General features: G+C 36.5%; 2 protein-coding genes and 1 long non-coding RNA gene across 3 annotated transcripts; 2 read left to right on the forward strand and 1 right to left on the reverse strand.

The window, feature by feature from the left end:
- Nucleotides 1-2817: 2817 nt before the first annotated feature.
- On the reverse strand, nucleotides 2818-16675 carry LOC137093657 (uncharacterized). The gene is made up of 3 exons (XR_010908537.1): nucleotides 16550-16675; nucleotides 12894-13027; nucleotides 2818-2931 (listed from the first exon to the last, which is right to left on the reverse strand). It is a non-coding gene; the product is annotated as an uncharacterized lncRNA (long non-coding RNA).
- On the forward strand, nucleotides 4563-7929 carry si:ch211-157b11.8 (fibroleukin). Its single transcript, XM_067458594.1, has 6 exons — nucleotides 4563-4724; nucleotides 5514-5700; nucleotides 6326-6424; nucleotides 6563-6675; nucleotides 6983-7245; nucleotides 7366-7929. The coding sequence occupies exons 1-6, from the start codon at nucleotides 4563-4565 to the stop codon at nucleotides 7694-7696; spliced, it is 1155 nt and encodes a 384-aa protein (XP_067314695.1). The 3' UTR covers nucleotides 7697-7929.
- gata2b (GATA binding protein 2b) lies at nucleotides 15025-22666 on the forward strand. Its single transcript, XM_067458492.1, has 5 exons — nucleotides 15025-15710; nucleotides 16515-17045; nucleotides 18194-18336; nucleotides 20519-20644; nucleotides 22105-22666. The coding sequence occupies exons 1-5, from the start codon at nucleotides 15458-15460 to the stop codon at nucleotides 22336-22338; spliced, it is 1287 nt and encodes a 428-aa protein (XP_067314593.1). The 5' UTR covers nucleotides 15025-15457; the 3' UTR covers nucleotides 22339-22666.
- Nucleotides 22667-22990: the final 324 nt, after the last annotated feature.

A 22990-nucleotide genomic window follows, 5' to 3' on the forward strand; every position in this document is an offset into this window, starting at 1 on the left:
TCCTGTTAGTATTTTCAGATTTGTAATTGTACTAAACGCATTGTGCGCATGGAACACACATTATAGTTGTTTGTGTTAATAAATACACAGACTAGTTAAGTTTATTCTTTAAAACACATGATTGCTGTTGTATGAAACACTTAGGATAGATGCTATGCATTCTAGACCATGTACCATGTGAAAATTGGAATAACTTTAATACTGGAATTATATAGCACTTTCAAGTTTCATGTGTTTCTATGTTGAATTTGTTTGTCTCCTAAGAAGAAAACTCTGCTATTCTCATGCTGAGTTAAAGGGTCATGAAACCCCCCCTGCTGGAGCTGTGTTTTTTCACACCTTCGATTTGAAAAGGCTTCTTAAAAGGAGAGTGGTCGACTGTGAAAAGGTGGGATGTTATTGTGTGGAAAGAGGGAATGGTTTGCATAAATAGGGGAGTGTCAGGTTCAACAGGACCAAATTTGCATCACAATTGTAAACCCTCCTTACCATGTTTGGGCAGCATAATATACACAAAGCCACAGCTAAATGAATTCACATAGATTTGATCTTCACACTCAAAGTCAAATACATCTGCTTCACAAAAAATTCTTTACATCTAGACTGTATTGTAATTGTTAATTTCTTCCAGTTATTGTTTGTTTTTGTTTTTCTTTAGATTTACTAATTCAGTTAGTTATTATTTGTCACACCAAGTTAAATATCAAAATTTATGTGATTATTTCTCATTATAGATCAAACATTTATTTTATCATTGTATTGTAACTGCATTTGATTTGAAACATTTTTTAAACTTATTTGATTTCTGATTCTTTGTATTTTGTCCATTTGACTTGGAACAATGTTTTTGGACATCCACTCAATTGAATCTCTGTATTTGGTTACTCTGAATATTTTGCAGATACTCTTCATGAAAAGGGGAGTTTAAAGCCAGCAATTATTGTTGTTTTGTTATAATGCAATTTATTTTAATGTTTCCAGAAACAATGCAAGAGCTTGTGAGATCCTCTTTTATTCTCAACCTTGACCACTTTATTAAGTACATTGATTTAATGGCTTATTGCAGAGACAATTTTAATCTGACCACATCAAACTTCTGACCAGTGACAAATGCCATGTATGCTTTTGCTCTTTGTTGTACTATATGTTCTTTTAATCACAGGATCCCTGCTGGACAACATCCTCAGAAAGAAAGAGGGCCAAGCGTATAACCTTCAGTGACTGTTCTCAAGGTGTGAAGTATTCAGTGGACGTTTTGCATATCAAGGAATGATCCAACACCATTTGATGGAGCCTTCTCATGCACGACTGCAATGAGAACAAAGACTGAACTGGCAAACTGCTTTTGCAACATTTCTGGATGACAAGTCTGAAAAAGATATCTTCCAACAACTGGAACAATGACTTTGTGGACTGTGTCACCTCTGGACACTTTATGAACATGGCCAATTGTGCCAAGGGAGGATTGAAAGATTTGAAAATAATCAAAGATATCTGAAATTGAACAAAGATATTTGTTGTACTGTTTTCAACCCCCTCTCTCTTATCAGTGGGGCCATTTGGGATTCCTAAAGACAAAGAGATGCTGAAGGCCTGTAGGCCAAATGGGTGCCACACCTGTAGTACAGTGGGGGAAGTTTGGTCTGATTGGTCAGTTTGAATGTCTGTGTTTCAGTCACATGGTCAAGGAACAGATAAAAGAAGATTGGAACTGTTGCTCTGTCTCTTATTCTCTGGCTCTCTCTGATCTTGGGGGCATTCTCTCTCTCTCTCTCTCTCTCTCTCTCTCTCTCTCTCTCTCTCTCTCTCTCTCTCTCTCTCTCTCTCTCTCTCTCTCTCTCTCTCTCTCTCTCTCTCTCTCTCTCTCTCAGGTAACATTCTATACATGCCGAGAACGATTAATGGTATACGTTTTTATCATCTCATTAATCTATTAACTACATGTCACCATAACCAGATTTTGTCATTAAATTCTTTTAATTATAAATTATTTGCTAACTAGTTTTGATTTGGTACTGACTTCGAAGTGTTACCTGTTGCAATACAATATAGTCACATTAAAGCAACACTCTCGCACATATTTTGCCATTAAAACAAATTATTTCCGTCATTGGTTGTAACAACGCAGTTACTTAGCCTACAGTGGGTGGTTAGACAAGAAATGTACAGTTTTCTACCATCTTGCTGATAACGTATCTTTAGTCATTCGGCAACCCTGCAGTCAGAACCACTGTAAGCGATCCACCCTTAAAAATGTATATTTGTTATAATGATATGACAAGCATGGACATGCATACTTTTTATACTTCTTCCTTTTATATTAATTTAGAAAAAATAAGATAGGCCTACTTATGTGTGTTTGTCAAATGGTAGACATTTAGTCAAAGAGTTAAATTTGATTTTCCATGTATATTTCCATCATGTATATTTCCTTGTCTGCTGTAGAATAATGCAGGGAGTCTTGTGATAGGTTGTTAAACCAGCCTATTAGAATTTTGCAGGCTCATCTCTGATTGGCTGGAATTATGTCATATTGTAACGTTGAGTTGTGTTGAGCAAGCGAACCGTCGAGCAATCAAACAAGACGTTGCACATGGAAATATAACGTCGGCGTATATCCAAATAAGCTTATTTTAAATGCAAAATTGATTTTCGTTCGCTTGAAATACTTTCTTATTTGGGAGACAAACATTTCTCCGCAAAACTCAGTTCACGCGCGCGCGAAATGCCCTTTTGCGCGCACAAGATCAGAATTGTGGCAGAATACTTACCCCCGGTGTTAGTGAGGCCAGCAGGGGGTGCTCACCCTGGGGTCTGTGTGGGTCCTCCTCCTAACACCCTCCTCCTTCACTGTCAAAGAGAACCGTCCTTCGGACGAGACGTTAAACCAAGGTCTTGACTCTCTATGGTCATTAAAAATCCCAGGATGTCCTTTGGAAAAAGATTTGGGGTGTAAATATTACAAATTATTACCTAAACTGGGTTGAATTTTAAATTGTATTTAGATATCTTAATAAATTATTTTGAAAAAAAGTTGTCAAATCATAAATTCACTGTCATTTAGTCACTTGCTGATTTTAAAAGGTGTGTGATTTTCATTGTGTTGATCAGAAATGGAGAAACTATTCTCCAAATGAGTTAATAACTAATAAAACCACTCATTCATATACAATAACTACTAACTAAATCTAACCTGAATAAGTATGAACCTGGATAATTTGTGTCCAACAAATCAGTTGTGGGAGATCATTATTCTGCAACTATGTTCTAAATCACAGAAAATCTCCTCTAAATGCCATTATCCCAAATATTCAGCACTAGATGGCAGTCTATAGCCTACTGATCATGTGTTGTGATTGTGTATATCTGTATAAGATTTGTAAGTGTATCGCAGATAATTACAGGCCTCAGACCTCTAAACTTCATTACAAATTGTTAACTTATATCTTACCATGCTGCTCCCCATTGAATTACACTTTGATGAAAAATCTCCCATCATAGGAGGTTTTTCATTTCTTCATTATATCCACCCCAAAGAGTTGAGCCATGCATTGACTGTAACATGTTAGCACATTTACAATTACACAATTGTTATAGCCACTTCCTGTTGAACACAAAGAGCAAACACTTCTCAATAAAAGGTCTAGCACCTTCCCCTTGCAAAAAGAAAAAGGTTAAAGGTCAAAGTGTAGCAGAGGTCATCCTATTATAAGAGCTTTGTCCTTCCCTGCCCAGGTGTGTGTGTGTGTGTGTGTGTATATATGTGTATATATATATATATATATATATATATATATATAGATATATATATATTAGAGTGCACAACTGTCTGCCTTTAAATAAGAGATAAAAGAGGAATTCCAAAAAAATGTATGACCCGTAACAAACTCAGTTAACTTTACATACTCCAAACCAGGAGAGACACACACACACACACACACACACACACAAACACAAAGTGAAGAGGCAGAGTAGAAACCTGATGGGGATGTCTTTCTTTTTTTAATGTAGGCTAATTGAATGAGAGTATGTGGCTATATGTTGGTTTTAGATAGATTTGATTGGGAAAATTCATGCGATCAGTCAGACGGTGAGTGTTTGCACCTGTGTGTGTAAACTTATAGGTACGAGTGTGTGTGTGTGTTTGTGTGTGTTTTAGGGGGTGGGTTTACCGGTGCATGTTAGACAGCAAAGAGCCGCAGTTATCTAGGAATCTGAGCCAAAAGAGCCTCACAAACAGAGGGGAGAGTGCAGGAGAGCGAGAGGGAGGGATAGAGAAGAGAAGATCAAATAAAAGAGAAAAACAGGAAAGGAGACTCTGACGAGCACATCGTGAGATAGAAAGACAATGTGTAGGACTTGATAGGCTGCAGATGATACTGCTTATTACTTCAGATCTGAAGAGAGTAGAAAAGTCAGTGACACAGGAACATTGCAAGAGACAATCGCAGTGAAATTAATAGTTGAAAGCTGTAGAAGAGAGGGAACAAGTGCATACAATCTCTTTGGACTCCTGTAGCATGTGTGTGCGTGTTTTGCCCATGTTTTTGCTAGGAGCGTACATGATGTGTGTATGTGTGCTGTGCCAGAGGGACATCCTGGTGGCCGAGCCCCCCAACAGCAAATGTGAGGGAAGCTGCAGTGCAACAGCATCACCCCTTAAAACACATCACCCTCAGGACTCACGGCTCAGAAAGACTCCAGAGAACCATAAAAACGCACAGGTAAGCATTACCTATACGTAAACATGACCTCAGGTTTTGAGTGTATTACTGCATGGGCACAAATATTTTTGGCAACACTTTACAGGGTTTTATTTTGTACCATTAGTTAATGCATTGGCTAATATGTTTAATCTTATGATAAAAATGCAGTTGTTCTTTCATGTTAGTTTACAGTGCAATAACTAATATTAACAGAAACTATTTTGAAAGGAATATGGACTATTATCAAGTTCTATATAAAATTATTGAATTGTATTTATTCTTAATTCATGTTAACTAATGTTAACAAATGAAACCTTATTGTAAACTGTTTCTTATATTTTAATATTTTGCATTTAAAGCAAATTCTAATATTTGTTGTTTTTATGTATTATTAAAAATGAGTTCTGTCATTGTGTTGTGGATTAGAATATATATTAGGATGTGAAAACCATGTCAGTAGTCACCTGTTGAATAACAATTAATATCTACTGGTTAAATTCAATAGCATAAATCCCTAAATTAGACAGCTATATAAATAAATGGACATATTATGAAGCATTACCACATCAAATAATAATTTCACTCAGATTATTGGGGGGGGGGGGTTATTTGTCAAAAATCAAAGTATTTCATGAATTAGAACATTGTTTACTCTATACTATTATCTCTGTTAGTATTGACACTTACAGTTAATGTGTTATGGAGACATTTACAATGTTAAATATTATGACAGATTACTTTTTTAAAAAAAAGAGATAACATGTTTTTATGTCTGTGTGTGTGTGTGTGTGTGTGTATGACCTGCAGGTGTCTGACGCATCTGAACGTCTCATCCAGCTGCAGCGCTGTATGCTGCAACATGAATCAGTGGCTGTGAATCAGGGAGATGGGTCTGATTCACTAGTAGCCTTTCTGGCTCTTATGGCAGCAGTGTTGACAGAATGTGACCTCCACTGCCAAAGTCCGAGACTCAGAGAGATGGCCACCAGACTTGGTTATTATATTCCACAACATATGCCAATCACATCTCCTTAAACATTTTACAGTTCCTTCTTAAATGAGGAGTAGCTTAAATAAAGTACATCAATTCTTTTAATCGTTTATTCCTTCATATCTGCTATTTTCTCAATTAAGTTAACACCCAATGTACACTCCGCAAACAGAGGTGTTCTTAGGAATGTGAGAAAACTGACCCCTGACAGCCTCTATTTGACCCACTCACAGCCTTTCTCTAACCTTTGTATAACCCCACAACAATCTTCAACCATCCTAAAGTAGTCTACTAGCAAATAATCAATTAAATAATAATATATTGGTATACTTTAAAACACATACTGTATGTAGATCATTCTCTTTTACATGGAACAATTTATGATCTTTCTTATGCCTGCTCTGCATTTGATCATTAAAGGAAATGACAGAGGGTGTTTTAATGAAACGCAGGGGTATTGCACCCTACTGAATAACCTACTACATAATTGTGTTCTATTTTTGATATAATTCTATAAGTACCCATTCCCATTTATTTGGTTTCAAATCATGACATTAAATCTAAGAATCCTGTAGAAATGTCTCAATAGTTTTGACTAAGGGACACACTTTCTCTCTCTCAATCTAAGAAAGTGTAGTGGGCAAAAATGGGGAGAAAGACTTGCTGCTGTTGCTGAAAAGTATCACACATTCTAAACCTAATGGCCTAAAACCAAGGACTCCTACAGGTGAGCTATACACAGACAGAGACAGATAAATAGATACATACACAGAACAAACACCTTATATTGTTCCAGCGTAGTACAAGGTCAGACTCATTTATTGCACAAATGTTCACAGATGTTTTGTTTGGGTCTGTATGGCAGTGCCTCCCTCTGAAGGGCTTTACCCTCAAGACTGTCATGAGATCTACCAATTAGGAATCAAAGAGAACGGGATCTACACCATACAGCCAGATCCAAAGCGACCAGCATTAGAGGTACAACCTGCCCCTTATTTTGCGATCTAATGCTTGTCCAGTGTGACTTAAAGGGACAGTTCACCCAAAAATGGAAATTCAAAATCAAACATTTTATGTAATTATTTACAAACCTGTATCTTTTTGCGGGACACAAAATACATTTTGAAGATCACTGAGGAACGAAACATATCGGACCCCATTGACTTGCATTGAATGGACCAAAAAAAAAGAAGTTCAATCTATTTTTAAGTGTTCATGTGTAAAGTGCAATACTGTTGAGGGGCAGCACTACATACATGATTTCTTTTTTATTTGTATTTTCCAGGCTGTATGTGACATGGTTTCCACTGGTGGGGGATGGACAGTGTTCCAGCGGCGGTTTGATGGACAAATTGACTTTAACCGAACCTGGCAGGAGTACCGTGATGGATTTGGCTCCCCGCAGACAGAGCACTGGTTAGGGAATGCAGTTCTGTCTGCGTTAACTTCAAGAGGGCATCACACGCTCCGCATCACTCTCCAAGACTGGCATGAACAGACCCGTAATGCTAACTATAACACCTTTAAAGTGGCAGGAGAAAGCCAGAGGTACATGCACACAGACAAAGATGCCTAAAGTCTAGTGTCAAAAGCTGCTGACAAAACATTTGTCTCAGAAAGATGGAATTCAATTTCTTATTATGATGCATGTGATATTTTCTCCACAAGGTTCCGCCTAACTGCTCGGGATTACCATGGCGATGCTGGCAATGCGTTCAGTTATAGCAAACAGTACAATCACGATGGCAGAGCTTTCAGTACATATGACCGGGATCACGATCGCTACAACGCTGGTAACTGTGCCCGTTACTACGGTGCAGGCTGGTGGTTTGATTCCTGTTTGGCCGCTAACCTTAATGGACGCTACTACCATGGGCGCTACAGCGGCATCACGGATGGCATCTACTGGGGCACCTGGTACATCCTGACTGACTATCGCACAGGGGAAAGATACTCGTTTAAGAGTGTGGAAATGAAAACGAGACCAAGGCGTAGCTAAGAATTTATCTTTTTTTTAAATGACAAATCCTTGAGATGTTAACATTTAATCATACTCTTGCACTGTGTATTTCCTTTCAATAATGACTTGTAATTTTATAACCTGGTCCTGCCATTATATTGAACTTGAGATATTTAGATATGACACATTTGTTTTAAAATAAATAAGCAGTCTCGTTTTCTCAGTGTATTATCTATTTTCTGTTACTGTTGAACAATGGGACAAAAATAATGCTATTCATGCTCCAAATACAGAAATGTATTTTCATTTGAATTAAAACATGGTCTTTACTTAAAGTCAGCATAAAATTAAAATCTATTTTCTAAGTGCATGTTATTGATCTTATTGTAAAATCAACTGAAAGCTTGCATTCAGCCTTCATTCATCCAATCAGCAACTAATAAACCCTAATTGTTTTCCAATTTTGATAGTCCATTTTCTTGGATTCACTATATTGCCAAACATTTTGGTACTCCTGCCTAACATGCACATTACCTTTAATGACATCCCATTCTTAATCCGTATGGTTTAATATGGAGTTGGCCCACCCTTTGCAGCTGTAACAGCTTCAACTCTTCTTGAAAAGCTTTAGGAGTGTGTTTATGGGAATTTTTGACCATTCTTAAAAGCACATTTGTGAGATCAGGCACTAATGTTGGACAATAACACCTGCCTCACAGTCTCCACTCTAAATTACACCAAAGGTTTTCTATCGGGTTGAGGTCAGGATTCTGAGCAGGCCAGTCAAGTTCCTCCACACCAAACTCATCCACGTCTTTATTGACCTTGCTTTGTGCACCGGACTGCAGTCATGTTGGAACAGCAAGGGGCCATCCCCAAACAATTCACACAAACTTGGGAGCATGAAATTATACAAAATGTCTTGTTATCCTGAAGTTTTCCTTTCACAGGAACTAAGAGGCCAAGCCCAACTCCTGAAAAACATCAACACACACCGAACACCAACCCCGCCAACAAACTTTACGCTTGGCACAATGCAGTCAGGCAAGTAACATTCTCCTGGCCACCATCTTATCCATTGGATTGCCAGAGAAGCGTGATTCGTCACTCCAGAGAATACTTTATTTTGATAGTCCACTATGAATTCTACTACTAACTATAAGACAATTTTCAACTACATGTCAACTACCAGTCATTAAGAGTATAAATAGATGATGATGCCCTGGTTTGAGCCAAGAGGCAGAAGGCGTGCAAACTAGCGGACCCTGCACCAACGTGGGACATGCTTTATTCTGATGCTCACCCAAAAGACTATAAGTAACTTTGCAAGTACATGCCAACTTTGTCTAACAACCATAACCCTAACCTAACAGTCCACTAATACTCTAATGAAAATTAGTTGACATGTAGTTACAATGTTATAATTAGTAGAATGTCTGAAATGGACTATCAAAATACAGTGTATTTCCTATACTGCTGAAGTTTCATGCCTGCACCTGCACAAAATACCTAAAAGTTTATTTTGTGATAATGACTGGTTGACTGTATATTATCTTCATAGCTAAAAGCATTCACAATGCAGAGGTCAAAGTCAAAGGGTCTAAGGTGACAATTACAATTCAATTCAAAATGATGCACAGAAATGTTCCACTTATCAACAGAAATGAATGCAAGCTGCAAACCAGCATAAATGGATATCAAACGTCTGACCAAAGGCCTTGTTTTATATGCTCAGCTTATTTCTACCTGATCTGTGTTTATTCTCCAGATAAATGACTGCCATACCAAAACTATCCTGCTACGGACACATTCTTAGCCATAAATCCTTATTCCATCTTTGACTAAAAGGGATAACAGTAAATTGTGAAAGCATTAGGTTTGGGGGAAGAAGAAAAAAAGATTCTTGTAAGCCTCTGCGGTCAAAGTGTTAAGATTTCAGTGCAATGGCATCAAAGGTTGCAAAATGGACACAAATACACTCGCATGCACATGGCATTAACAAGACAGCAGAAATAGCAGAAAGTGTGTGTGTTATAGAAAGCGAACAGGGGGAGTGGGAATCTGTTGAATCTGCCTCTTTTAGCCGTATTCACAAAGAGATGCCAGTCTGTTCCAACACGCTCTCAGTATCTATTAATACCCTTTTGCCTATGATCTGCTGACTACCAACCAGATATGATATTTCACATACTCACTAACATACACATTCAAACACAAAGTCACGCTGTAGCACATTGCAGTTTAAAGACTGTTTTCTATAGAGAGCTCATTTCTGCCACAGAAATATGATACTAGGTCAAAATTATGAGATACATTTAAATTACGACAATTTTGTCTTCTTTAATCTCAGAATTTTGACTTATTAATATCATAATTCTAATTTAGTATAATACCACCATGACTGTCATAACTGACTTTTTAACTGGTTAACTGTTAAAAGTAGACTTAAGTATTATTTACTAACATAGAAATGTCAATACAACCAAAATTCCTGAAGTAATTTATTACAAAATGATTTTTCTATAGATACTCATAATTATGGAACACGACAAAGCATTAACACAAGAAGTTTGCCTATTTGCAGAACTAATAAAATGCAGCGTACTGTTGTGTATCGAGCCATGGTTGCATTGCCCGTATTTTTGTTGTTCGAAAATAATAAAAAGCTATTTCAAAAAAAAGTTAAAGATTTTCCTTTTTACACAATAAGGAGCATGAGTGATTGTTTTAGGATTTGATTTCTGTGATTATTGTTGCTATATTAATAATGATATGGTGATACTAATAAGAATAGTGGAAATTGCAATGATATAATAGTGAGAATGATAATGTTTACTAATAATAATAATGTTATGGTTAGTGTTTGATTTATAGGGTTGGTTATTGTTTTTTTTATGAGCTGTTTATGTATGTATATGTGTATATGTGTATGTATGTATGTATGTATATATATTTATTTTTTCTTATGTATTATGTATACCTGGGTGCATAGAGCTTTCATGTCGGTGTGTGTGTGTGTGTGTGTGAGTGTATGTTATGTATAGATATGTGTACAAAATATATACTGTATGTGATGAATTTGAGGAGACCCCAGGAAGAATAGCAACTGGCATGCCAGGAGCTAATGGGGATCTTAATAAAGAAAGAAAGAAAGAAAGAAAGAAAGAAAGAAAGAAAGAAAGAAAGAAAGAAAGAAAGAAAGAAAGAAAGAAAGAAAGTCATGATTTCAACTTTTTATGTCATATGATTTACCAAAGCATGATTTATGTGGTGGAAATGGGTATTTTTCATCCATTAAGTGGCATGAGTTTTGTTAGGCCAGTGTCAACTAGAAGACAGAGAACATGGGACAATGGAAAAACAATTTGCACAGGGGCTCTCCGGTCCATCTTTGTCTTACAAAGTAGAAATACAGCTTTGTATACATTTCCATCCTTTAAGTGTACGATGTTCACCTACACTGTAATTGAAAATTTTCTAATGACTGATCACATCTAAATTTTTCAGTTGGCCGAATTGAAATTCTGTGATTTGATACATTTGTAAGTTGGCTGAATTTAAATTCTGTTTAAATTGGTGCAACTGAACTCACAGAAATTAAGTTCGGCCAGCTGAAAAATTTAGATGTGACCAGTCACTTGAAATTTTTCAATTTGCGACCTGATTTTTTTTTTTTTACATTGCACAAATATAGACAATCTCACAAGCGAATGGCACTGGTACAGGCCTCTTATTCGTGGATATTCGGCCCATCATTTGTCACCTTCTGTGTCTGTTAAATTAACTAGTCGGATCAAAATCAAAACAAATAAACACGGTCACTGTCAATGAAGGGTTCTTTGCTCTCAAAATCACTATGGTGAAGCAGAAGCAAGCTCATCTGTTACCACAGTATCCTGGCTGAGTGCCTGGCTGGTATGATAAGGAGATAAAAGGAGTGATGGGGAGTGAGATAAAGGGAGAGGGAGAGGGGGAACTGACAGTCTGCAGGCACCCAGTCCGGAAACCCAAAGCGGGCAACAGTTACCCAGCACATCCCCTTAGGGGTGAAAACACTCATGCACGCATACACTTAATCTCTTACAACACATTTTTGCATACTGCACATAGTGGAGAAAAGCTTGTGTGTGTTTGTCCCCAAGGAACTTTCAACATCTAGATTTTTTTTTCAGAAGCACACCTTGCTAAAGTTGAAAAAAGCTATTTAATGTGACGTAATCTTTGATATATTGACTTTTAATAATCTAAATAAGATGATATACATCTATATTTGTCATCATTCATGCTATTCAGGCAGGTAAACTGAAAAATAGGGTCTGAAATAGTCGTCAGGTTACGTGCTAAGCATGTTCTCTTGGTCCAAGTGAAGCATTATCATTCTGAATGCAGAGGATGGCCAGAAGATGGCAGCTTTGAGTTAAAAATGACAGAAATCTGACCTCCAGCACTTCTTATTTGATTGAAGAATGCTAGCCATAGTCTCAGTGCCATCTCTGCAGATTCTTAATAGAAGATCATTATGGCTTAACATAAAGATTGGGGAGCAACCATTGTTCACCTAATTTCATTATGTATACAAATATAAGATTTGAGTAGCGCTTGTCCCCATAGCTCACTAAAACATTTGAAGCTTTCCTTCATTAATTATATTTATTGTGTCCTACTGCCATGCATTTAATCAAAACACACTGATAAATTTGATTAATATGGCATTATGATAATAGACAGCAGTGACTTTTCTCATGAACTTGTGAACTGTCACTTTTAAATCTTTAGAAATCAGTGAGACACATTCTCTAATTTAAGGGTATACACATTCAATTAACATTACATGTCAAAAAGTTGCAAAGTGACATCACTTTTGCAATATCTTAGGATAAAATGTTCATGAACACATGATTTGAAGAGGATCTCTATGCTAGGACTTCATAACCATTAATAAAAAGATGCTTCAATGGGCCTTTAGGAAGAACTGCTACTTTACTGGCATTCCGAGATGCGCACCATCTTTAAATGATTTTACACAGGAATTAATTAACCAAGCAAGTATGCTAATTTCAAATGTGTCCTGACATAAATCTGAAGCAGTGATGTTGCACTGGTAATTGCCTGTGTCTGAATTGTGAATCAGTGGGTGTAGTTTTGTGTGTGTGACACAAAATTAATTAGTTGCATTGGGAGTGGCTGCACTTAACGAATGTGACACGTGAACAGAAGCAAGTGTCCGTTACAGCACCTGTCCATCTGTCTGAAGAGGGATGTGCATGTGTATGACACACACATTGCGGTGCACCAGCGCTCCGTTTCATACCGGAATTCAGCCAGCAGCCCTGTATCCTGATGTGGTGAAAACCAGGCCTGCAAGGCATTCTGGGTATAGGAGGGGGAGAGGGTTATTCACACTACATCTTCACACACATTCATAAACAGGTGCACTAAATTTACAGACACAAAGTTTTTATGATTTCCACAAAAGGTATAAATAATAATTCAGGACAGCAGTATGATAGATAGCATTCATTCAAAATCATCTTAACTGTGGTTGTATAAAGGACAGCATAGTTGGATATCTAAAAAAAAGTATCAACAATACAAGTGTGATTTGTGTAAAACAAAAACAAGGAATTGATAAAGGTCAAAATTGGACAAAAAAATACCTTGCACACATCATTTCTGTGAACGTAAAATGATGACTAGAAATAGTTTAATATTCCCTTTTGATCCTAGGCCTGAAAAAGGAAAATATGATTGGCAGGTTGTAACTACAGCAGGCTGTTAATACTGCCTTCCTTATTCTCTTTTGCGGAGGAAATGAAAAGGCAATAAGGGATCATGGGCTGCATTGTTGAGAGAGAGAGAGAGAGAGAGAGAGAGAGAGAGAGAGAGAGAGAGAGAGAGAGAGAGAGAGAGAGAGAGAGAGAGAGAGAGAGACTTTTGGTAACCTACCAATGTGTTTGAGTTACTAACATGCACTCTTTAGGTACAAAGCAGTACCCTTTGAAAGAGTACCGCCTCCTCAAATGTACAGGTTTAATTAAATGAAAGTGTTGTTTCAACTCAAGCATATAATGCTGCCATTTCTTTAAAATAACACAAATAAAGATTGCACAGTGGTGCACTTGGTTATTCATACTGAGTTGACTACATATAAACATATACTGGAAATCCTAACCAGTTTTATTAAATGCTTTTTATTGCATACACTGGCCATTTGATAACTTTAAAAACAGGAGAAATAACTTTTCACAACAAAGAAAATGTGTTCTTTCTACTTTTTCATCACTGTGAAAATGTACCTATAACAAATTGTGTGTCTTGTAATTTAATGTCTGCTTTAAAATTTGATGTCTGATGTTGATAAATGTTAGAAGACAGAACTAATATTATATAAATCAGCAGGTTTTCTTGTTTAATGTATGTTTAATAAAAAGTAACTTGCATGATTTTCACCTACCAATATTATATTGGTAGGTGAAATTTGTATGAAGGTATGTCATCTCACTCTCTTCATGTCATTCACCCAGCCAGACTCCCTCTCACTTTCTCTCTCATCAAAGTGATGGAAAGATCTTATGAGAGTCAGGGTAGGTGGTCAGCGGTTTCGTGTTGTCATTGACCGCGCACGAGTCGTATCTGCCGAGACAGATAATACGCGCGCGGTGGCCAGAAACTTATTCCCTGAATAATTAAAGCTCGGGAGAAGCCGACGGAGGACGTTGCATTGCTTCGTAGAGGGGGAAAAATAAAACTCACCTCACCTGGAGCAAAGTAGGTTTTTTCCAATTTTTTTCAGGTACTAGCCTACTTTATCTTCAGTTTCATAAACTCCCGAGTTTTTTTTCTTTCTTTTTCTTAAGTAGGCCAAGTGCGTTCAATTTAATAGGAAATACAATAAAATCTGTATTTTTTTTTTTACATAAATCGTAGCCTATAAATAATATAGATTTGTGTATATATATATATATATATATATATATATATATATATATATATAATTTTATTTTTTTCACCTCGTGTAAAACATTTTGTTAAGAAATAAAATTACACCCATCCGCATACGTTCATTGATGAAATGTGGATTTGCCTGCAGCGAAACGAATAGATAAAGAGAGACGCGTGTTGTAAATTCGAGTTTCAGGTGTCAAGCTGGAAAAAGTCAAATTCTAATTGGCTAGAAAACCATTTATGCTGGCGGGAGGAGTCCCCCATCGGCCTCTGCCTCATATACAACTCTTTTGCACGCTGATTTTAACTAGTCGCTATTGTGACTAGCTGTGGTATAGCGATCTTCCCGAAGCTTATCAAGACACTTTTGAACTGTAGGCGCGTGTCACGGAGCTGCAATGACGAGATAAAAAGGTCCTAAAGGCTACTATTCTTGGACTACTTTTTCCAACTTCAGCTTTTCTCCCACCGTACAGGATTTGTTAAAAAAAAAATCAAAGAGCTACATATAATTTCATACGAAACAGATGAGGCAATCAGCTGTGGCATTTATGTGGTATTGCACGCGCGAGATCTTTGAGGGCATCGCTCGCGCGCATCCCCTTGAAAGCGGGGAGGTGTCACACCGCTGCCAGTGACTCCAAAACCGCTCAAGTCATACGACAGGCACAATAAATCCTGCCGTAATATATTACATAGTTATACATTTACGCTGCCATAGTTGTACTAAATCATTTAAGCTAATATTTAAAATATCCAAGAAAACAACACTTGGGGAAAAAACGCTGGATAAACTTGGAATAACTTTTTAACGCACAAGAACATTTGCATCCCTGTTCTACGGGAAAGCAGAAAATGATGGAGCTCCCAGCGGAACCCCGGTGGATGATGCATGCTCATCATTCAGCCTTAATGGGTACCTCAGATTCGGTGTCTACGGGTTTAGGACATCATAGTTCGGGATATATGGAGCAAGGTGCCCCATTATTACCACCAGACGAGGTAGATGTATTTCTCAGTCATTTAGACTCTCAAGGAAACCCCTATTACCACACACACGGGTCCCACTCTCATACTCGTGCACGAATGTCTTACAGTCAAACGCATGGTAAGTGGGCCTGTTTTTAATTTTTATGTATTCTTTATTTTTGTGCGTATGTAGCTTCTTGTGTTTTTCTAGTGTAATTTTGAGCATGAACGAAATACTTTTCACTTTTTTTCTAACACTGTTGGTCACATTTATTGGGTCACACAATGCTACTGGTTCTAGTGCCAAACCATTTCCATTTCAGTAGTAAATTATTCATGTTATTATTAAATAATGTTATGGTTGTGTAATTGTATTGTGGCATGTGATATTAATGTTAAATAATTAGCTTATGTTAGTTTGATGACTCCTAACGGTGAAGTTGGAATTTTTGGGGGTTATTCGCATGTCTCGCTGTAATTGTGTTGTGTAGGCTATTTGCACATTTTAGGCCTATAATAAAACATTAAAGATCATAATTTTCATATATAATATATTTACAATCAACTATTATTTACTTGGGCTGTGTTTTAGGCCTACCGAAGTAAATTTAGAGCGAAGTTAAAATAACAATTACAGTTGTTATTGTTAAAGTACAATAACAGTTTTCAAAATAATCCGAGATATGCATTCTAACTTCCGTAGCCTAACGTTACCCCGTTTTTGTTTTTACACTAATTTGTCAATCTCTTTTGATAGGCGATGTAAAACATTTTGTTTTCTCATATGAATTGTGTAATAGGCTACAACACGCTTTAAAAAATATAAGTTTTGAAATTTTAATAAACGCGAAGGGCAGTTAGAATTTAACTAACTTTTACAATAGGCTACGTCTAAAAATGTATATATATTTTTTAAAGGGTTTTTTTTTTTTTTTTTTGGCAGCACGGCTTACGGGTGGCTCAATGTGTCGACCTCACCTTATCCCCACGCAAGGTCTTTCTTTACTGGACAACAGCAAATCGACTTTTTCGGCGGCCCAGCACCACAGCACATGGACCGTCAGCCCCCTGGGCAAAGCGGTCCTACATTCAGCAGGCCCCGAGAACTCAAACGGCCTATACACGAGCAACGGTACACCTGCCCCAGGTTCAATGCAGTGCCTCTCAATGACACAACACTGCAGCCCTCAGCTCTACTGCCTACCGCCTACTCCACCCAAAGATGTGTCCCCCGTCCCAGCGTGTGCTGCTGGGAAGTACCATCTCCATCTTGTCGACGGGATGAAGATGGAGTGCTCCAGTCCAATCCGTAGTAATCTCACGCAAACAACAACCCATATACCTTCATATTCCGATTACGCTTTAGCTGCAGCGCACGAGTACTCCGGCAGTGTGTTTCATTCCAGAAGTGTTCTCGGCAGCAGCGCGAGCAACATGACGTCAAAATGCAAAAGCAAAAGCCGCGCTTTCTCAGGTAAGTTCAGAGTTCATAAGTGAAACCAATGATAAGTTATTTTTCTAACTTTAAACATCTGTTGTCGGTAAACTTATTGTGTTCATGTAACATTAGCCTATACGATGCTGAATAATGCTCTACTTTATAATAATTTTATGGAACATGTAAATTCCAAATGGCATTGCAATAAATTGTAAACATGTATGCATGACACACACACACACACACACACCACATCCAGAACCGATTTTATTTCGTTTTATTTCTGCTTAATTGACTGGGAAATCGATTAATCACATCCAAAATAAAAGTTTGTGTTTACATAATATATGTGTAGGCCTACTGTGTATAATTAAATACACACTCCTTCATGTATACATTTAAGAAAAATATGTCATATTAATAAATCAAATATTTATATATAAGATAAATTATATATGTATGCAAATATTGCTTAAATATATACACAAAGGAGTGTATATATATATATATATATATATATATATATATATATATATATATATATATATATATATATATATATATATATATACACACACACACACAATAATTATACACACACCACACACATATATCATTGTAAACACAAACTTTTATTTTGGGTGTGATTGATCGATTGCCCAGCACACTGAGTCATAATTATTAATTAGACTAACAAACATAATTTGCTTTATTAGTATTTTTTTATTATTTATAATGACATAAAATGTATAATAATAATAATACTAGTTTTAGTTTTGCTAATTGGTCACAGATGTACTGTGTTCATCTAGGGCTGTTTGGGGCCACGTCAAATTGTTAAGCTTAACATAGTACACACTTCTAATTCAACAATAAATAGCTATAAAGTAAAAAGTTATAAACTAACTTTTAATTGATGGAAGTAATGCAAATATAAGTAAGCTGTTTTACCGTTGCTTCCTGTTGAGTGCTCTTATTTAAATCCCCTCTAAATGGCAGCACTTATCGGTAGACATGATCGGGAGAACCGATAACTCAAGTAGAAAAAAGTGTGAATGTTCGAAAACTAATTTCAAACTGATTATCTCTTTGTGTAATAAATAATTTTAGCGTGAATAAGTTGTATTTTTGAAATTCCTCTCTCCTTATTTTTTGAATCTCTGTGCTATAATGTTTGCCTGAAGGGCGTGAATGTGTGAATTGTGGAGCTACATCAACTCCTCTGTGGCGGAGGGATGGGACAGGCCATTATCTGTGTAATGCATGTGGACTCTATCACAAGATGAACGGCCAGAACCGACCACTCATCAGACCCAAACGCAGACTGGTTAGTACACACATACATATACACACCTTTACATAAACACGTGTTTGAAAACACTGCTATTAAACATGACAGAAAACTGAAACCTCTTCAAATACAACTTAGATTGTGTACAAGCTGTGCATTCATTATTCCCTTGAATCACACCCATGACTTTGGCATTGCTAGTGCATTGCTTTATTTTGTGAGCTCTATATTGGTCTGACAAACCCATTTTGCTAATGCAGATGTGTTTATATAATGTAATGTCTAAATTTTAATGAAAACTGTTCATGTAAGTACTACTAATTTGTAGAACACTAGGGAAAGCTGTCATATGTTTCTGAGCAGTGTTTCACTTTTTATAATATTGTGCCCATGGATGATGTCAGTCAGAAAATGTGCATAGACAATGAAGAGAGAAAAAGAGTGAAAGGCCTGTGTGTGAGAGTGTGTAATGGACCACTGAGTTCCCATGGCCATACTGACAGGTTTAAATAGCAAGTAACGAATTAGTATTCATTAACAACTGTAAACCTGACCAGAAATCAGATAGTTCTTGTATTCCTGGCAGGGCTATCATCTTACCGTAATTCCTTTGTATTTTAAATGTTATAAAATTCATGTCCACCAAATATACTTTTATGGTGAACAAATAAGTGAACACAGCTTACAATTTCATATTCATGAACAAAGCCCATGGTAATGGTTAAGCACAAAGCGGCTGCAGAACTGCCGTCACTGACAATAAAGGGAAATGTAATAAATCAGCTTGAAAGTGACTGCGTCTACATATTTTGTGTGACTCTCCATTCAGAGCATGTTAGCTGTAAATTAGGCTGACTGGCTTTAGGTCTCGTTCTCGTTCAGTGTGTGACGAGTGCTTCTGCATCAGCTTCAGGTCGTATATTTGAAGAGCGCCTGCAGAGACAGCTCGGTCCATTTGTTTCCTTGGCAGGATGTCTGCCCGGTACCGATAACTTTGTGAGACCCAAAAACGCTTCCTTTTGCGGTTGTTTTCTTGCTGTATTTTCTTTTGGCATGTTGACAATCTACTATACCTGTATAGTACCCATGCAAATTTATGGTATTTGAGGGCGTCCTTCTGTTTAACATGCAAGTTTAAGAGTTAAAGTAAAGATTCTTAACAAGCCAGCATCATAATGTTTCAGTTTTTTTGATAAAACTTATTTTTTATGATCAAATTTGATTTATCTATGTATAAACATTTATTTAAAAGATGTTTGTAGTATGTAATGTGTTGTTGCTTTAAAAACCAATTATCCCCCCAAAAAAATGTAATAATATTTAAGCAATGCACGCGTCTGTTCTCTTACACAAAGCTGCATTCAGTTTGTTAAAATGGCTCATAGAGTCCTGAGAAAAGAGTACTGTAAAGATAGACCAATAGATGGTTTGGATTGTCAGTTGGGCCAGTAACAAAGTTGTCCCATTGAGCTCTTAAGAGAATGTTTTCTGTGTATCTGTGGCAGGACAGAACAGCATGCTGCTATCAAGTCTACATTTTCTGACATTCCACACAGGATTTGGACCAGCAATTTTCATATTATTGCCAATTATGGCTTCATTCACCAGTTTTTCAGTATATTTTTAAGGCTTATAATGTGTAGTAAGGAGAAAAAACTCTGCATAGGAGAAAATATGAACTGAAACTATATATTTTGTATGTATTAATGTACAATTTGTATCTGTCTGTTATCTAAAATATGTATATTAATATTTAATTATTTTTGTTAAGCTTAAATGTAATTTTAAATGTAATTCATGGTAATAGGAAAAAAATACATGGGAGAAAAATAATATTTAAATGTTTTTGGGTTTCCTGGCAAAGGGGCATTCTCCTAAGAAACTTTGTGTTCCCTTGCAAAAACTTTTGAAACGTAAAAGTTTCTCTCATTTGCGAGAGAGCGTAAAAGCATTGCTTGATGTCGCTTTTGGTGCTCTATGCAGTCAGAATATCCTTTTTGAATTTCAATGTTTCATTAATGAGACAAACAAAAACTTCAGAGAATATAGTACACCTTTAATTCCACCAAATTATGCATAGCTTCAGGCTTCTCTTATTGGGCTTGAATCTGTTTTTTTGTCCTTCCTGTTTGACCATATTTTATTTTCATCCACAAACTTAATTTTTTAATTAGTTTCATCAACCATCTTTCATTTGATTTGCTTTTTAATGTTTCAGTCAAGCTCTAGAAGAGCAGGCACCTGTTGTGCCAACTGCCAGACAGGGACCACCACACTTTGGAGACGTAATGCCAATGGAGAACCCGTCTGTAATGCCTGCGGTCTATACTACAAACTACACAATGTGAGTAAATGTCTATCTGTATAGCTTCACTCAAGCACTTTGTGTAGACAAAACAACAAAATTAAAAGATATGTTACATTTCTGTTTACGTCCATTGTTTGCATTAAAAATGATCTAGTTTGCACCAAAAGTGGACTCTTTTTGATGTTAAATATGCTGGCAGTCCATCATCCTACTATTTAAAACATTAAATAGTGTCATTGATGTATAAATGTTGTAATAAAGTGGTGCAGGGATGACATATTTGTTATTTTGTTTATATTTGTTCTAGAAAGTATAAACTGCACACACTCACACCCCAAATAATCTTATCTATGGACTTATTTGAAACATACATTTTAAAAATAACAACTTAAATATTTGTATTTTCAATATGTTTTTAACATTCAGGTATCATTAAGTTATGTTTATCATTACCACAGACCAGTGTGGGGAAAGTTATTTCAAAAAGTAAAGCAATATTGTAATGCATTACTTTTTGAAATTAAAGTAGTTATTTTTATTTTTAAAATGTATGTTTCAAATAAGTCCATAGATAAGATTATTTGGGGTGTGAGTGTGTACCATATCCCTTAAAAAGTAACTAATTGTGTTACTTAGTTACTTTTTAAGGAAAGTAATGCATTTATTTTGCATTACTTTTTCTCACCTCGGCTGGGCCTGTTTTGTTGTTGTTTTTGTTTAGTTTTTTTTAAACAAAATTTCTATTTTTGGGCAAATGTTAAGGGCCTTTCACACCAAAATTGAAATATTAAAGAAAATGCAAATTCACGCATGTGCAGTAGACATGTAAAGCTAACCATTATGGACAACTGAAGAAAAAGATACAGGAGAAGAAAGTTTAATGCTTACTTCACCAATAAAATCCTAAAAAATATTTTCTGCTTATGGTTTAACTGAATTATTGAAGGTCAGCAGCAAGCACACTGGTCAATAAAGTGAGATTAAATGCATAAAAATGTTTGCGTACTTGTATTCTGATTTCACATTTCAATGCTTCTATTAATTTTGATACTAAATCTTTTGTGTGTGCAAGTGAGATAAGTAAATGCATGTTGACATTTAGAACTACAAAAACAATCATATTTACAGTACACATCACCTCTGCACTTGCTCCTGATTTCTCTCCACATGGGGACAGAGCTGTCAGTAAATAAATAGGAAAACAAAGTAACTTGTGTTACTTATTTGAAAAAAAAACTTGGATATTTTTGTAAATATAAAAGTAATATGTTACTTTACAATTTACTTTAAAAAAAGTAATCTGATTACATAACTTGCGTTACTTGTAATGCCATACCCCAACACTGCTACATACCTTATTTTACTCATAAACCTTTATAAAAACCTGATCTTGAGGGAGCCAGTAGTGAATTAGTCTTCCAGGTTTTGACATCCTCCCTGCACCACTTTATTATTGTATAAATTTATAGTGTGCGTATCTATGTTTGTGCATTCAGGTGAACCGCCCACTTACTATGAAGAAAGATGGGATTCAAACACGCAATAGGAAAATGTCAGGCAAACCTAAGAGGAGGAGAGGAGAGCACTTTCAGCAATTTGACAGTTGTGTGCACGACAAACAATCCACCTTCAGCCACATGGCCAACATGCCCCACCCCTATAATATGACTCCACCCATTCAATTACATCCTGCATTCAGTCACAGCAGCTTAGTCACTGCCATTGGCTGACACACACCTGTAGAACATACCATACCTAATGAACACATTAACTGCAATTTTAGGGATAGTTAGTTTACACATCACCGTTTTCAACTTTTCGCCATTCATTTACATGACAACAGCGTTTTGGGGGCCTGAAAACGCAAGGTTTTGAAAACGATAGCTTTACCGTCTCCATGTAAACAACAAAAACGTGAATTTGTGAAAACGGTGAGGTCATGCGCATGCATATTACTACTGGCCTGGCATCCATAATACAGCCTTTTTAGTCATTTTCGCAAATCTGCATGAACAGATTGAACGGTGACATCTGTTTTTAGTTCATGGCTGTCGTCCAAACATAATAATAATAATAATAATAGATTTTATTTATAATGCACTTTTCATTCCGAAGAATCTCAAAGTGCAACAAAGGGGGGGGGGGGGGATAACACAAAAAATGAATAAAAAGTAAAAATATAGAATACTACAAACAATCAACCAACACAGAAAACAGAACAGAAACAGAGCTGATGGTGAACAGAAACAGAGCTGATGGTGAACAGAAAACAGCTGATGGTGGAAGTCTCTGTTAGCTCCGCAGCACACTGTGGTCCACTCCATGTTTTAAATTTCTCCCAGCGGCAGTGTCCTGATGATATTGCCGAGGCAGGACAGCTGA

Source organism: Pseudorasbora parva, chromosome 12 (assembly GCF_024679245.1).
Source record: "Pseudorasbora parva isolate DD20220531a chromosome 12, ASM2467924v1, whole genome shotgun sequence".
Lineage (NCBI taxonomy): Eukaryota > Metazoa > Chordata > Actinopteri > Cypriniformes > Gobionidae > Pseudorasbora > Pseudorasbora parva.